The following is a 17,768-nucleotide window of genomic DNA, read 5'->3' as shown; positions in this document are numbered from 1 at the left end:
ATAAAGAAGTGATGCGTGGGCACGTTGTACTCCCGACATTTCTGCAAGATCTGTCGGATAGTAAAAATTTGGTCTACAGTTGCGCGAGCCCCCATGAAACTCGCCTGATAATTCCCTACGAAACCTTGTGCTATCGGTGACAAGCGGCGTAACAGGATCTGTGAGAGTACCTTGTAGGCGGCGTTTACCAGCGTAATACCGCGATAGTTGCAGCAGTCTAGTCAATCACCCTCTTTGTAGATGGGACAAACCACTCCTTCCATCCATTCCTCCGGCTTTTCCTCCTCCCAAATCCTCGAAATAACCCAATGTAGAGTCTTCGCTAGCGTTTCTCCGCCATGTTTATAAAGCTCTGCCGGTAAGCGGTTCTACCCAGCGACTTGATCGGTCTTCAGCAGCCCGATTTATCGTTTGACTTCTTGGAGACCAGGTGCTAGGACATTACTATCTTCCATGGGCGCGCCTAGGTTAATTTCCGTTCCGCCTCCTTCTGCGACTTCGCCATTGAGGTGTTCATCGAAGAACTGCTTCCATCTGTCGACCACCTCGCACTCGTTTGTGATTAGATTCCCTCCCTCGTCCCTACACACGTCCCTACACAGGTTTCAGTGTGTAGCCCTTCCGAGTTTGGTTCACCTTCTTATAAAACTTGCGCGTGTCATTAGCTCGGAATAGTTACTCTAATTCTTCACGAACTCTGTCCTCCTTTTGGCGCTTTTTCCTCCTCAGGATCGAGGTCAACTGGTTCCTAGCTCGTCGGTATTTGGCCAGGTTCTCTCTAGTGGCAATACTTAGAGAATTTTTCCAGGCAGTTTTTTCCCCTCCAACGCTTGTATTCTGCCCCAACCGTCTTCGAGGTTTGAAGCACCTAACTCCTTCAGCCGAGGAGGGCGGCTTTGACATGTCCGGTATACGGTAGACAGCTTTGAGCGCACATGTACTGCTACTAGGTAATGGTCAGAATCATTATCGGCACCCCGTCGGGAGCGTACGTTCGTGATGTTAGAGAAAAACCGACCCTCGTTGAGAACGTGGTCAATTTGGTTCATTGTACGTTGGTCAGGTGATCTCCAGGTGGCTTTGTGGATATCCTTGCGCGGGAAAAACGTCCTTCGGTTCACCAGGCCTCGGGGAGCTGCGAAGTTTATACATCGTTAGCCGTTATTGTTCGTGTCGGTGTGCAGGCTATGGGGTCCTACCACCGGTCTATACATTTCTTCCCTACCGACCTGGGCGTTCATATCCCCGATTACGATCTTGATGTCCCGTGACGAGCAGCTGTCGTAAATAGAGCATACAAGACCTTCCAACATATTCGTAGGTAGTTCTGCAGCCTATTACTCAGTATAACCTAATGGATTGCGCAATACATCCGTTCGCTCATGACTTTCAAAACATTGCCGGAGACAGGCGCGACGTATTAAGCCTGAAGTCCTGAGACGGAATGAAGTCTCTTGGCTTAACTTTGGAGAACATAAGTTGTCTTCGGAACAGGTATTGTTTCGAAGAGATTAGCGAGAACGGCGAGCTTTTTGCGGAAAGTCGAATCGACCACATTTGCATCACACAAAAATGAAAATGGTGTTTTCTAGATATTCAAGATAGATATTCGCCTGCGTATTGCACAAAGATTGCCTGAAGGTGGTAATGTAGAACAACAGAAGACGGCCATCCGGGCGGAATGCCTTCATCAAAATTAGTGAAAATAACCGTAATAGGTTGCTCACTCAGAGGAAAGAGTGTATGGCGGACGGAAGATTGATGAGCGTAGAGAAGAGCAAAAGCCGCGTTGAAGCGATTGAAAACCACAAAAACCAAGAGCGAAGCCCGTCGGTGACTCTGGAGAAGGGAGTTGAACATTCTTGCACAGTGGTTGGCGAATTCGCAAAAAAATGATTATTTGAATCGATGGACATCCGTCATGAACATACGTTATTGCCCTGCCTCCCGATCATGCATCCATCGTCTTTGAATTTTATCACGAACATAACCTTATTGCGAATACCGGAACTCGTTCAAAAATTGAATATTGAGTATATTGAGAGGCAGAAAAGTGTTTAAAATAATATCACCATGAAAAGAGAATAGTTTAAAGTAGTATTAGTTGCTTTAGAAGCAGCAGAAGGTGTTATTTCGCACTTTTGCTTTGCACACGATATTCGTATATTCAGCGATGCTATGAAGCGTGAATGCATGTGGGTCATTAGTTATAGGCGAATTGACCCATTCGCGTCTCTGTTTATCATGATAAAAACGTTTGCCGATGCTCGGCCTATAGGGTAAATTAACCGTTAATGGACCATTTTGAGCTTGAGTTTTCTTCCCTCATGAATTATTTTGAACTGGTAACGCTAAACACCCAGCCGATGGTACCTAAAGATGCGACAAGCGAGTGTGGCATGGACTCTCCTTCCGATTCTGGTGGGAGATGCCTACCTTATCTAGGATATCTCACGGCAACTAAATGGTGTTAGGATGATTGCAAGTATACTGATGAATGACACGGATAGACGGTTATTTGCCGACCCTACAAAACGCTGGTTTGCATTAGTCACGTTCGACTCTGAGACCCCTTCTTTGTAGGCGTTCTATACATTCGAACGGCTATCCAATTTATGAAATCCAAAGAAGCACCCGGAGTCGACCATATAATAACTTAACAGAGATGTTCAAACACGACCTAATTCTGGTGCATAAATGGGCATCAGCTATTCTCTACTGCATGGGATAGGCCCAAGCGACAATTTGGGTTTTAATACATTCCCATAATGGCTCTTATGGCCAAAACTGGTTATGGAAACCGTAATATGAGTGCAATAAAACTAACTTTGTTATTTGGGCTTACGGTCCACTGTATGTAGGGCGTCTAATTGAAAGCGTTATATGCGAAACTTGACAGGGTATTATGTTATTTTGCGTTGCTCTTAAATTTCCTAGACTAAATACAGGCATAAAACGACGCGATCTATAAGGCTGGCAAGGAGGATTCCGTTTCGAAAAATCTTGTATGGATAATATAGCATCGCTTTGTACCATCCTAGAGAAGAGCCGCGAATTGCTAGAGTCCTTCTATTGAATACCAATTGATTACGAAAAAACTTTTAATCAACTCAATCACGAAAACCTCCGGCAAGTCCCAGATAGAATCGTAAACATTATCCAAGCACTGTTCGAAGATTTCACATGCGGAGTCCCGCTTGATGGAGCATTGTTCGATTAGACTAGATGATGATGATGCAATTTTCCAATAACCGTTATTACTGTCATTTTCGATCTATAAAAAAAGTTTATACTAAAACGAGTTGACCTTTTGTTCACGGTATTTTATGACATAGGATTACGTCTGTACCGCCACTGGGCAGCAAATTGTCAAAATTAATATGATTATTTTGAGCGGGAATGAAAGATCCTAAACATTAATATCATTTTACGCAGCTCATAATTATGTAGTGCAATGATTGTTATGCAATGAAACCACTTCGTGATTGTTCTATTTTTCATATCCCCGTATACACGAACTGTTTACTGCAGTTTTGTATAATTTCCAGTTCATAAAAAGCTGACACTGTTTTCATTTGAATCAAGAGCAAATTAACGTTCGGAAACAAAAATATATATCATTCTCCCTTTCTGATCGATGCAATGGCATGTTATTAGAACCTCTAAGACTCTGATTGAACTGTGATGATTGCAAACATTTTGCAAATAATTTATCACAATAGTTATAATACATTTTTCCATTAACATTTCTAACGAAGTACCATAAATTTAGTTTGAGTGCATTAAAAATGACAAGAAACCCCATAACTCACCTTATATATCCGCCTGCCCTGTATGCCGAGCGGATCCTGGTCGACTGCAATGATTTTCTTGTTCTGCAGAATCGCTTTGAATTCCGGTCGGATAGTTCGCAGATCGACTGACATCATCAGTGGGGCGGCCATGATCGCCCACAAGGCCATTTGGGTCTTGGACTGCTCATAGCTTAGCCCAAAATTTCCGATAATCAGCTAAAAGTAATCAAATTTAAAACAAAATATTAACCAAAAAAGGTCGACCAAAATGTCGTATTGCAAACGAAAGTTCACCATGTCCGGATCGTTCCAGTGACCCGGGCCGGCATTCGGAATGATTGCATCCTGATTGTTGCCGTAGTAGTCAATAATGCTCTCCAGCGATGCCCAGGAATCCTGAATGTCATCGTAATTTCTCCACAGATTGCAGTGCTGAATAATGGCTGAATAATTTGGCTGCAAATAAAGTACTCACTTTAGATTAAATAGCGCCAATAAAGGGGGATTCGGAATACTCACGTTCATTCCTGCGTAGATTTGATACACCGGCCAACTGCACGAATACACCATTGGACGACCGGTGGCATTTAGGTTTCTTCCGAACTCCGGATAACCGTGATCCATATCGATCGGGAGCGAGTAACATCCGTCCAGTTTCACGTAGTCCACATCCCACGACGCAAATTGTGCTGCATCATTTTGCGAAAAACCCAGAATACCCGGATATCCGGCACAGGTGTAGTTACCGTAATCTTCATAGATACCAAATTTCAGCCCTTTGGCATGCACGTAGTCCGCCAGAGATTTCATGCCGCTTGGAAATCGCCGTCGATCCGCAACCAGTTCGCCGCGAGGCCCTCGTGATTTTTCCAACCAGCAGTCATCTACGTTGATGTACTCATAACCGAGGGCGGCATATCCTTCCGTCACCACCAGGTCGGCCATAGTACGGAAGAGGTTTTCGCTGTTGAAGTAAAGTGAATGATATCATGAGCGATCTTTTGTTTCGATTAATCCTCAGAATTCAGTATATAATAAAGAATTTGATTCATGCTTAATTCCGACTCTTTCCTTGCTAGCTCACATTCTTTGGACAAAGGCAATAAATGCTAACTATCTGTATGCAAAACAACTTAAGTAATTGTGGTTTGATTGAACTTATACCGGATAAAATATAGTAGAATTAAAAGGAGATTTGATTGCGCAATACGTCTGATCATTGTTTATAAACACCCAAGTTTCAAGTGACTGGTTTGAGAAGTGTTCAAACGTGATTTCCGGGATTCGTCTCAAGTCCTAGTGACGCTGAGAAATTCATGAATAAAATAATACTGTTCAATATATGATTTGAATAATGCCGTGTCCAAAGGAGTTCAACGAAAACAACGGATCTTTATACACATTAATCTTTTTCACCGGAAACTTTTAGGATGTCGAAATGTGAACATCGCTCTTGGTAAAACCCAAGAGGTCAGCGTTGTGCTACAGCTCAATGTCACGACATTGGATGGGTCTGCACAGTCGACCCGATCGGCGACGTCCCGTTGATTGCATATTAGGTTGGGTAACAAACGACCACGACACGACCGATGATTTCGAGCGTGATGAGGCGCGAAAATATGACAGCAGCCTAATTGAAATCCTAATGCACACCACACGAGCCTTGCTTTTGTGTACCATCGCAACAAGACGGCAGCCCATACGCACGGGCATGGGGCAGATTGGGTGATTGATGTGGGATGTTTACAGCTGTTCGTGCTTAGAAGCATTCAGATCGCAGTCCGTGCCGCTGACGCTGACGGTAGAAACAATCGTATCTGAGGAACAGATCGATCGCCCAGTCATCATTGTGATAATGTGGCACATCTAGCGCTTCTTGTTGATTCCCCAATCACGCGCCGTCTATGAAAGGATGTGCTTGAAATTTAAAAGTGACTCACCGGCGGCGCGGCGCTGTAAATGCCCTTTCAGATTTGCGTTAGATTATTTACAATCTCTTGATCTGCCCGTTACCAGCCAGATTCGTGATGCGAACGGCGAAGGAAGTCTCATCGATGAAGCCGTTAGCATTATTCCGCCAGAGTTTAAAGGTGTGACTTGGGCTAGCGAGTAGTGACTTATGGCTGCAGCTTTGGGCCCTCCGTGGGCTCGTGAACATTTGTTTGTTTTTGCCTTTGCGTGGTCTTGTCGATTCGATCACTCGAGTATCGAGTACAGAACGAAATGTTTGGAATAATATCACAGTCTAATCGACTAATGCTAGTTCAATTCTGTGATAGTTTTTAACCAGCTTTAATTTTTTTTACTATTATGATTTGTCTTAAATATAAAAAACTAAGGTTACCGAAATTAAATTTCAATTTTGTTCAAACAAACTCATCGCCGACTTGCATTTTTCCAAATATTGATGGAGAATACAATCATTAAAAACCTGCAACCTACCTTTATGCACACATGTCTAAAATGACTATTAGCAGTGAACTAAATTTAAATGCTTTTCAGTCTAAAAAATAGCACAATAGCAATTTACTAATTGTTTTGACCAATTTTCAACTTGAGTTCAAATTTACCAACCATATATGTTGGCAAGAATGTTACGGTGACCGGTGAAAAATCGGCGAACACAAGGAAGCATGTGATGCGTATATGGGACTGATAGAATTGGAAGAATAAAACAAAATTAGATATTAGGCTACCTAATATAGCGGGTAGCGGTAGTTTAGTTAGAAGAACACCTGCCACCTGCCATTGCTTCTTAATATCTACATCTATAATAATAATCTATAATCTATATCAAAGTTTATAGTTCATCCAATTAATCATTCTTCGCGTAAGACACTTGCTCTCTTTCCAAAAGTAATTCACCTTATTAGTTTAAAAAGATACAGTTTTAAAAGATACTTGGTTTCTGTCTAAAAACGACGTTTTACAGCTTCTTTTAAATTTGACAATACTTTTGACAAAATTTAAACGTTGTTCTGCAAGATGGATCTGTCTTAACAATGTCGCCATAAAACTCTCTTAAAACCATTGTAAAACCATTCTCCACTGCTGACGGTTACCCGCCATGACTTTTACCTGTCGCCAGGATAGGTTCTCGTCTACATCCCGGATGTCGTTGGCTAAGCTCCGTCGCCATGAGCCTCTGGGTCTGCCTCTTCTACGCTGTCCTTGTGGATTCCAGTCGAGTGCTTCTCTGCAAACCTTATTCGCTCCTTTCCTCAAGGTGTGTCCGATCCACTTCCACCTACGTTCACGAATTTCTGTGGCTATCGGCCGTTGATGACACCGACGATGGAGTTCGTCATTGGATATTCAGTTATCAGGCCACCAGGCACGAATGATGTATCGCAGGTTAATGAATACCTGCAGTTTTTGCGTTGTCTCCGCTGAGACGCACCACGTTTCGCAGGCATAAAGCAGTACAGATTTCACGTTTGAATTAAAGATTCGGGTTTTCGTACGTAGAGTGATCTGGTTTGAGCGCCAAATGTTTCGCAGACCTGCAAAGGCACCCCTGGCCTTCCTGATCCGTGTGGCTATATCAGTCTTGGTACCACCATCGGGCGTTGTTTGGCAACCAAGATATTGAAAGGCGTCTACCTGCTCAACTTGTTGTCCCGCTACTGTGGAGTTGGTGGAATTGTCAGTGTTCACTACCATAGACTTAGTTTTCGCTACATTGACTTTAAGACCTGCTGCCTGGGAGCTCTCGGAGAGGTCATCTAATTTGCTCTGCATATCGTTTCGGCGTTGTGCGAGCAAGACAATGTCGTCGGCTAGGTCGAGGTCATTTAGCTGCTCCATCGTTAGAGGATTCCAAGGCAATCCTCGATTTGGTCTACTGTCAATTGCTCCAATTAATATCTCATCCATAACGATAAGAAACAGAAGCGGCGATAAAATGCAGTCCTGTCTCACGCAAGCAGTAACCCTTATGGGGTCGAACAAGACGCCGTCGTGCAAAGCCTTGCACGAGAACGCCTCGTACTGAGCCTCGATGAGATGGATTAGCTTATCTGGAACTCCTCTACGCCTAAGTGCGCCCCAGATGTTTTCGTGGTTGAGTCGGTCGAACGCCTTTTCGAAGTCAACGAACACCAGCAGAAGAGAGTCCTGGAATTCGTTGATCTGCTCCAATATAATGCGGAGCGTTGTGATATGGCCTACATATGATCGGCCAGCACGGAATCCAGCTTGCTGCCGCCGGAGAGTAGCGTCGATCTTCTCCTGGATCCGGTTGAGGATTACCTTACAGATTACTTTGAGAGTAATACAGAGCAACATGATGCTACGCCAGTTACCGCATTCAGTTAGGTCTCCTTTCTTAGGGACTTTGACCAATATGCCCTGCATCCAGTCCACCGGAAAAGTTGCGGTTTCCCAAATATTGCTGAAAAGCTGATGCATCATCTGGGCTGACAAAGATGGGTCAGCTCTCTTGTCCCGCCTACAAGCACGTTTAACAGGCCTCTCCAGTTCGACATATCGTTGACGGGCAGCTGTCTTAGTCGATCTGGTTCGCGCTCGCTCAATGTCTTCCTTCATGTTTCATCCGAAATCCACTCTTTCCGCCCGCTGCGCGCTTTGCCGAGGGTTTCATCACTGGTCGTGATGAAGGCGTTCTTGATGCCGGTCTATTGCTCTTCGACGGTTTAAGGACTGCTCTTTGGAAATTTTGAGGAAATTCATTACTATTAAACAATCACTTTTCCTAGAACGTATTTAATTTTTAGGCCATGCGATTTACCCTTCCTTCGTGCTGAATTCTATATTTACCCTCTGAGGCCTCTTGACAGTGCAAATGTCCCTCCTATAGTTAAGTGTACTGGTCAGAGGTACGAATGAGTCCTCGCCAGGGACGGCTATAATATGGGATAGTACTGGCAGCGAGGAATAAAAGGGTAAAGTAGATCAAGCTTTGAAGGAAGGGTAAACCCCAATACACACAAGCACACATAAAATTTAATAACCATATCGCTCACTCAATAGCGATTATTCCAAACAGAAATGCAGTGCAGATCATACAGCAAACACCCGGGCGATATCACAATAGATCAGCTATACTGGTCGCAGTGATGAGTCCACACATGGAAAAAAAGACCATGCGGCCGATTTTAGACATATGTATGATATGTGATGTATTTTTCAAAAACTTTCATCTACACAATTGTGTGCGCTAGTGCTTGAAGGGATAGAAAAACATAACATAAACAACTCATCTGTCGAAATAGATGCCAAGACCTGGAGAAAATAAAATTTATTTATTTATTTACTAGTCTTCGAAATTTCGTACAGACAGTTCTTAGTAATTACTTATTCTAAGTTTGAAAGTAGTCCGAGTAACATTAAAATCATAATCGTCAGAAACAGTATTAAATACACGACAACATGCGTCAAATGGATTGTTTTGAGCGAACTGAGTACGGTGCAATGGAAGCCTAAAGAAATCAGCTCGGCGAGTATGCCTTGGTGGAACGTTAAATCGGACTCGACTTAGGAACTCCGGGCTGTCGATATTACCTCCTAGCAGATCAAAAATGAATAGTCGTTGCAGCAAAGCCCTCCTATTCGCTAACGTTGGCAGGCGTATTAAAGCGCATCGATGTTCGTAAGGAGGCAGTCGAATTGGATCATCCCAGGGCAGCAACCGCAGAGCGTACCGAACGAAGTGACGCTGGATTCGTTCGATCCGGTTGATATGGACGGCATGGTAGGGCGCCCATACAAGCGCCCCGTACTCAAGGATACTGCGTACAACCGCACAGTAGAGAGACTTCAAGCAATAAGAGTCGGTAAACTGCTGCGTATTCCTTTTTATGAAACCCAGAATAGCGTACGCTTTAGCAGTGGTAGCCGTAATGTGCTGAGTGAAACACAATTTGTTGTCTAGAAGGATGCCCAAATCTTTAACAGAATCGACTCGGATGAGACTGGCTGAATCCATTTTGTAATCGAACAAGGTGAGATGCCTATTTCTGCAGAATGAGATGACATTACATTTCTGCACATTCACGTCCATTCCGTTGAGTTTACACCAATTTAACAACGAATCAATGTCGGATTGTATGGCAGAGCAGTCAACACTGGAAGCAACTACCCGATTGAACTTCAGATCGTCGGCAAACATATACTTGGACGATTTTATCGTGGAATACAAGTCGTTTACAAAGAGAATGAACAGCAGTGGGCCCAGGTGACTCCCTTGGGGCAGACCGGATTGAATCTCAAATGGTAGAGATTTGGTTCCATAAGGGAATAAGGAAATCCTTTAAACGAAAATTAGGTAAAAATCTGTGTAATATTTTGAACACTTTTATATTAACATCTGGCGAAGTTACAAAATAACGAAGATGTACAGGATAGTGATGCACAGTGTCACAAATGTGAATTCCTACAAATCCACTTTTACTCGGAGGTTTCGAACGATTTAACGGCGGAACGAGATGACGACATGTCATGACGAGTGGTCACATCCGGCAGATGAGGCATGGCAGTTGTAATAAATCGGCACCGATTATTCCTAAGCAATGGACACTTCATTGATGTTTGCTTTGTTCATAAGGATAGAGTCTATGGCTATTTTGCACAAAACTTCGTTGCCTCAAATAATTCAAACAAGTTTTATTCAAGCTCATCTTGTCTTTTTCAAGACTTCAATAAGTATAAGTGTACTTATCGCGCTCTTGGATAGATCTTTTTGGGTTTTATGAATATATATTCTTCTTATTCTAGCAGCATAGAGCCGGCGTGGCTCTTGTTGTATCAAAAAATCCTCTCCACTGTACTCGGTCCTGGGCTACTGGTCGTTAATTCGATGAAAGTTTCGACACACGGAAGTCGGCTTCAACCTGCTCGAGCCATATAGCATGTTGGGCCGCTGCATACCCGGTGCTAATGGGGTGGGGTTGTTTTCTTTGGAGCCTCTTCCTACCATATATTTGCTTTTCGATGCAATTATTTGTAATTCAATTCTCTTAGCATCCGTTTTAAGTGTGGCGTAGATTGCCTCCGCTATCCAAAGATATCTAGTAATGATGTCGAGGTCGTCTGCAAAGGCTAGGAGTTGGATACTTTTGCTGGAGTTCGTTCCTCTCGTTCCGATGACCGCTCACACCTTCAATAGCGATATTGGATAACATACAGGACAGTCCATTCCCATACCGCAACTTTCTGCGCGATTCGAAGAGCCTCGATAGTGCCTCCGAAACATGCACGTAGCACATCACTTGCTCCAGGATAGCTTTATCAGTTTATCAGTTTATGTCAGTTTATCAGAAAAACCGTTCTCGTGCATTATCTGTCATAGCTGTTCGATCTCGACTGTATCGTATGCTGCCCTGAAATCCACGAAAATATGATGCGTAGGCATGTTGTACTCCCAAAATTTCTGGAGGATTTGTTGGAAAGTAAAAATTTGATCCATAGTAGCACGGGGCCCCAAAAGCCTGTTCGATACTGTCCTACGGATTTTTTTGCTGTTGTGGATTTACGATGTAACAAAATCTGTTGCGTAATGCCGAGGTAATTACAGCCATCGAACCGATCGTCTTCTATATAGATGGGACAAACCACAGCTTCCATCCACTTCTCCGGTAGCTTCTACTCCTCCCAGATCTTTGAAGTTATCCAGTGGAGTGCCGTTGCAATGGGTCTTTGTCATTTTTTTCATTTGAGTTCTGCCGGGAGTCGGTCATTGCCGGCTGCTCTACTATTCTTTAGCTGACCGATTTCTCGACGGATCGATTCGAAATCGGGAGCCGGCACCCTGTTATCATTTGTATGCATTCCTAGGTGAACTTCCATTCCGTTACATTATGTTATATCACCATTCAGATGAGTATCGAAGAGCTACTTCCACCTGTCGACCACCTCACGCTCGGCTCTACACATATTAGACGTCGGTGTGTGTTCTTTACGAGATTGGTTTACCTTCGCATAGAACTTTCGCGTGTTATAGTAATAGTTGTTCAAGCTCTTCACGATATCTGTCCTCCTTCTGACGCTTTATCCTACTCAGGGTCGTGGTCAACTCATTCCGCGCTCGTCAATAGTTGACCAAATTCTTCCTCGTGACCTTAGATAGATAGATTCTGCCACAAAAGACGATCATTAAGACTGTCGCAGTGGCCTTTTAACCCAATGCCCTTCTGGGATTAAAAAAAAATAGATAGTGGCATTCCCCTTCAAACCAATCATTTCGTGCACTTGAGGTTTCTTCATCTAATACCGCCATTGTGGCCTCATTGATGGTGGAGCGTATGCTGCTCCATCCGTTATCGAGGGTGGAAGCATCTAGCTCCACAGAGGAAAGTTGAGCTTCATCCAGTACGCCAGCGTAGTCCTCAGCAACTCGCGAGTTTCTTGATTGCTGTATTTTACCGACAGCTTTGAGCACACTTGTTCTGCTACTAGATAATGATTCGAGTCGATATCTGCACCCCGTAGGAAGCGTACGTTGGCGATGTTCGAGAAAAATCGACCATCGATGAGAATATGGTCAACTTTGTGCAATGTTTGTTGATCAGGTGATCTCCAGGCGACTTTGTGGATATCTTTGCGGAAAAAGGTGCTTCTGAGAACCAGGCCTCGGAAAGGTGAACAATTGATGCATCGCTGGCCGTTATCGTTCGTGTCGGTGTGCAGGCTATTGGGCTCGATCACTGCTCTATACATCGCTTCCCTGCCGATCTGGACGTTCATATCCCTGACGCCGATCTGGATTCCCGTGACAAACAGCTATCGTAAAACGCTTCCTCCTCATCGTCGGGTCTACCTTCATGTGGACATGGACAGTGCATGTTTATGATGGTAGTTGGAGAAACGACCTTTAATCCTCAATATACATATCCTCTCGTTGATCGCGTTCCAATCCATCACGTGATCCTGCATTCTGACATTCATTATAAAACCCATCCTCACCTTGTTGGCCGCTCCACTGCACTGGTAAAATTGGTCCTTGCCGCTACGAATCTTCCACACCTTCTTGTCTTTTCGACAGATCGCCTGCAGTGCCACGATGCCGAACTTTCATGGTTCTAACTGATCGGGCAGCACCCTGTCGCCATCCACGAAATTTAGCGAGTTCCTGCAGTACCAGGTCCCCACGCATCCATGCCATGTCCTTCTTTCGTCGCCTTTGCCAATGCCGAATGTTCCGAGTCGAATTTTCTTGATTGTTCGTAGTGTTTTAGTATAAGGTAGGTTGCCATGTTACTAGGGCCACACTACCGAGTCTCGTGATAGGAGGATGATAGGACATTATCCAGTCGTTTACTAACCAAGCAAGATATATTAGTTTTTAAGTGCTTTATGGTGGATTCAAATGAAACCATTGAAAAAAGGTGGACAAGATTGTTTTGACTACTTGTGAAATGGTAACCAAATATGGGCGATTACAAATTTAAAGTTGATCTAATTTTTTTAAATTTCAAAACTGATCTACACCCGGGTATAAATGCATAACGAGTATTAATGTAAAAACATTACGATTATAATGAATTTTACTGTTTACAACACTTTATGCTGTAACTTCACTGTATCGTTCTTGGAAATTTTTTCATATAATTCGGCAACAATGCAAATTTTTTCGAAGCAAATAGCCGCCGGAAATCGTATCTATCTAAGGTCCAATCCTTGGCAGGTTGAGTTATTTTTAGTCACAAATTGTGCCTCTTCCTCCATCTAACGTAGAAACCACCAATCGAGAAGTTTAATTTAATTCGTTTTACTGACGGGACGACGACACTGTGCAGGCGCTTGCGACTTACGCTGTTCGCCTGTCAGCGTGTCAGTCGCGATTCTCAACGCGGGTGTTCGGGGAAAGGCTCAGTTCCTATGGAATAGACCAACCTCGTTGTTTTTATGTCTCGACTTTGAATGAGGGCTGGCATACAATTAAGTTTTTATAACGGTAGATTTTACAATTGACGGAGGGCACGATAGAAGACAGTAATGAAACAAAGAGTCGATAGGATCTAACAGATTGAGACCAGCCTAGGCGTGAAGGGAAAAGCGCGGAATTTGTTTATGTAGGAGTACTGACCTCTTGTACTTTCCTAATATGAGCGATGAATGCGGCTCGAAAATCATAAAAGCTCGAAGTCGGTCAAATTCATTGTCATCGTATCTCTTCAAAAACATGAAATACCGTAATTAATCAGCCGGTTTTATTTTGTTCTAATAATCCGAAAGCCTACAATTGTATTTGCAGAATTTACCTTAAATTTCATTGTAACTTCATTGTAAAATAGCGTAAACTTACAGTGAATGTACCACAAAGTTCACTGTTTTTGGTTTTTGTTTGTGGGAAAAACCGAAAAATTTAGTGTGACAGCCCTTAATCACCCCCTTATCCGCTGAAAATTGGCGGTTTCCATTAAAATTTACTGTGAAAATAGCGATATTCATGGTAACTCCAGTGTAACTTCAGAACCTGTGTCCATCAGAGTCTATCAGAACCTAATAAAAACATTTTCATGGACAGAACCATTTTTTAGCATAAAAATTGCTTTTAAAATCCAGAAAGTCAATAACGACATCAACCTTAATAGCATAATACCTGCTGACGAGGTGTCTGTTTCACCTTTTATACTTTTACGTTTGTTTATATCATCATACCTTTGTACACTTAGTTTTCAATCACGATGTCATTTGGTAAAACATCATTTTAATCATGAAGTCGAGAAACTACTTGTTTCGAAGGATACTTAACGGTTGCAACGTTTCCTGTTACGGTTCACGACATAGTATCTTATTTATTTTGTGCCGCTTAACTACCCCGCGGCGTTTCCAATAATCGCACCGACTCAGCACTGGAGCGCCGATACGTGTATAGAAATGCTAATAAAAATGACTTGCTGCTACTCGTGAAGGGTTTTAATAATGAATGTCTTTATGACGTACAACTCCCACGCATGGTACATCGGCTGTCTGATGCACTTAAAGATGAATGGTGGGACATGGAACCAATTCGTGGTAGACCATGGTGGATTTTCCACCTAAACATCATCTTTTATGATCTCGGTCCAAATGATATGATATAATTTAATTAGATAGTTGTATCCAATTATGAGGATGCGCTTCTGCCTTCATGATTCGAACGGTGCGTGGGGTAAGTCCTATCTGTCTCAAAAAACCTACAAAGCTAAGCAGTCTAGACGAACCTTTTTATGGATTGCGAGAACCAACTAAGTGATTGATGACTTTTTACTTTCGATGGTATTGGGCAAAGCAGATCGGTTTGATTAGGCGGCATTTCAAGCATTGCCTAAAAGGAGAGCTGCCTGCCTTAGCCTACCTGTTTGAAGTAGCGCAGGCGCTCTAGCTAACCTTTGACGAAAAAGAGAATCTTTGGTTGGGTTAGGTTGTACTGCATCGGCACAAAGCCATCATTCCCAATGTGACTTTAAAGCACCGACGTGACCTTCGAAGAAGCAATCTACTTCTGCCGATTCGTCAGCTTGACTTAACGAAGGTTCATTGTTTGCCTAATTCAAACACGTACTGCTTTGGGGATAAAAACGCTTTACGACGTGCGTGCATTCTGTAATCATATGCCGCGATCTTTTGTTTTTGTCACGTGCGATGTCGGCAATTTTGAAATATTGCGCAACTTCATTGGTTTGACATCTGGTGCCGCAGGCAGGTTTGACCTTCAACGCAGGTTTTACCACATATGCTTGCAAATATTGAAAAGTAAAGGTATATTATTACACCAGGGATTTCAAATCTTCAAATAGGAAACGCCGACTTTGTTCAAAAAGTCCATTGAACTACCTCTATACGAGCCGGTAGATTTCCTCATTTCGGTTTCTTCGAATGATAATTATGCTAATTGCATATGGAAGCGAAGGCGCGTCCTATGGGCTGAGAAAACCTGGCTGTCTGGTTGAGGCAGACACTAAGAAATACTAAATTAGCACTTAGCGCGACCAACGGTCTTTACAATGTCGTGGGATGCAACTTCAAGTTTGGTTAGAACCATCGCTGTCGACAATTGGCTCTCTCTCTCTTTCGCACTTCACCCACCTTCATCTTCTTGATGTTTCGATTCAATTCAAATTTCAACATCGTTCGAACATTATGATGATTCCTTCTCAGCTGCAATTCGCACGTTGCAGCAGCACCAGATGTACAGTGGGACCTAGCCAATCTGGCTGAGATGTGCTCAATTTGTGCATGAAAGCAATGCCTGATTTACCTATGTGAACATGCAGCATTTCGGAATCGTTCTGTGAAGGTGTTGTGCTTCCAATCCGGCGCACGACCGGTTGAAGGCGCTGAACCATGTTCATTTCGATTCGAAGCCGGCCACATTCGCCAGGGACGCAAATGCCCGGCGGTAATGATCGTTACGTGATGGTCATAATTGTAGCACATGAAATTGAAATTCTATGATGGAAAATAATAATCTGGAAAGGTGAGGAATGTGTTTCTTGCTTTTTTTTGTCCTTTGAAATCCAATTTGAAAAATTGAAATTAGAAATATGCTTGTGATTAGCTAATGATCAATTGATCATTTACCTAATTCTGCCCTAATGAATGGTCTTTTGTCAATCATATTCGAACGTCGGATAATAGACATTTAGATATTTTTTTTTAAATAATTAGGACAAATTCTTGAACAGCTTCTTACGTAAATAGAAGTTCGTGCTAATAAAATTTTCTTGATTCACATTTCAGATAAGTCATAAATTTTTAATTTTCAGTATTTTTGTTTGAAGAGTTTTTTTTCTGTAAAACTTCGCGTTCAGTGTGCCGAATGGATCCGTTTAACAGAGTTGTTAATGCAAAATATAAAAAGAAGGTTAGACTCGAAACGATATTAAGAAAGATGCTGTTATGTTTGCTAATTTAATTTAAGCCAGACATACATTAATAATTGGTCGAGTAATTGGTCGTAACCTTGTGCTAATTGTTAGATCACCGCATTCAGGTTAGCAAAATTGAATTGTACCTAATTTGCCCCTATATATACCAGTGGCAATCGATAATGACAGTTCTAAGGAGACCATAATTGAATGTCATTCTACTCGACTAATTGTAAAGTTTACGGTTTAAAAAGATGTTTATGTGACCTCTTTACCAGCCTTATTTTAAAATTATGTTGCATCTCAATAAACTGTGCACGGAATAGTTCGCCAATTTAGACAAGTTCTTTAATACGACTGTTGGAACCAATAACGAACGTGCCGCAAAGTGGTACACCGAGGAATTAATTTCCATTTGCATACCTACTTGGAATAAATTTTCCACTTGGTTTGAGCGCGAAATGCGGAGCCAAGCTTACCTGATGCAATTTTCCGGATCGCCTTCGCAGTCCGTGTTGCAGCGGAACCGTTCCCAGGAGAGCCAACCCATTGGCGGTGTTCGTGCTAGGCCGTTCTCTAGGCCGGTGCTCTTGGTGGGCAGCAGGAAAATGGCAACCACTAACGATACTATCACAGTCTGGAAAATGCACATGGCAGGCAGGGCTGAGTGACTACTACTGCTGCTGCTGCTGGTCCTGCTGCAGTTGCTATTTCTGGTAGTACGATTTGTTCGGGTGCTCATGCTACGCAGCGTACGGGGTACTGGCGTCCCGCCTTTGGCCTCTCTAGGTGTCATCTTGAGCAGATTTACTGTGTAGATATTAATATCTGGAAAGAGATGACAAACGGGGATCAGTAATAGATTTTTATGAATTTGAGTTTGTCTTCAAGATAGGGTATATTTTTTGTAATTTCTTGCAACGTTGTATTTTCTCTAAACAAAGGTTACAAGTTTTACCAGAATGCGGAAGTAAAAATTGGTACGACGAACACTAATTATACAAAAAGTAAAGCGTTAAAAGCGCTGGTTCGTATATTTTGAAACCTTGGTTATTGCTAATAAAGTGCTAGACGGTCGGAGTTAACTCATCATCATATTCCATCAGCCTACTTGAACACAGGACGACTAGTTTGCTAACCTAGAGTCATATTGTAACGAGGA

General features: G+C 42.7%; 2 protein-coding genes across 2 annotated transcripts in view; one reads left to right on the top strand and one right to left on the bottom strand.

Annotated features, from left to right (window-relative positions):
* The window catches only part of LOC128744281 (6-phosphofructo-2-kinase/fructose-2,6-bisphosphatase 1-like), a 173,852-nt gene that overhangs the window by 28,537 nt on the left and 127,547 nt on the right, over positions 1 to 17,768 (top strand). The window lies entirely within an intron of this gene.
* LOC128744280 (alpha-N-acetylgalactosaminidase) overlaps positions 1 to 17,768 on the bottom strand; it is a 107,993-nt gene that overhangs the window by 6,253 nt on the left and 83,972 nt on the right. Inside the window, exons 2-5 of the mRNA XM_053841137.1 lie at positions 17,086 to 17,434; positions 4,314 to 4,758; positions 4,089 to 4,250; positions 3,813 to 4,010 (exon numbers count right to left, since the gene is read on the bottom strand). Coding sequence (XP_053697112.1) covers positions 3,813 to 4,010; positions 4,089 to 4,250; positions 4,314 to 4,758; positions 17,086 to 17,402 — 1,122 coding nt within the window. The 5' untranslated portion in view covers positions 17,403 to 17,434. The remainder of the gene's footprint in view (positions 1 to 3,812; positions 4,011 to 4,088; positions 4,251 to 4,313; positions 4,759 to 17,085; positions 17,435 to 17,768) is intronic.

Source organism: Sabethes cyaneus, chromosome 3 (assembly GCF_943734655.1).
Source record: "Sabethes cyaneus chromosome 3, idSabCyanKW18_F2, whole genome shotgun sequence".
Classification (NCBI taxonomy): Eukaryota; Metazoa; Arthropoda; class Insecta; order Diptera; family Culicidae; genus Sabethes; species Sabethes cyaneus.
Note: the sequence above shows the minus strand (reverse complement) of the source record. Positions and strands in the feature narration are given on the sequence as shown.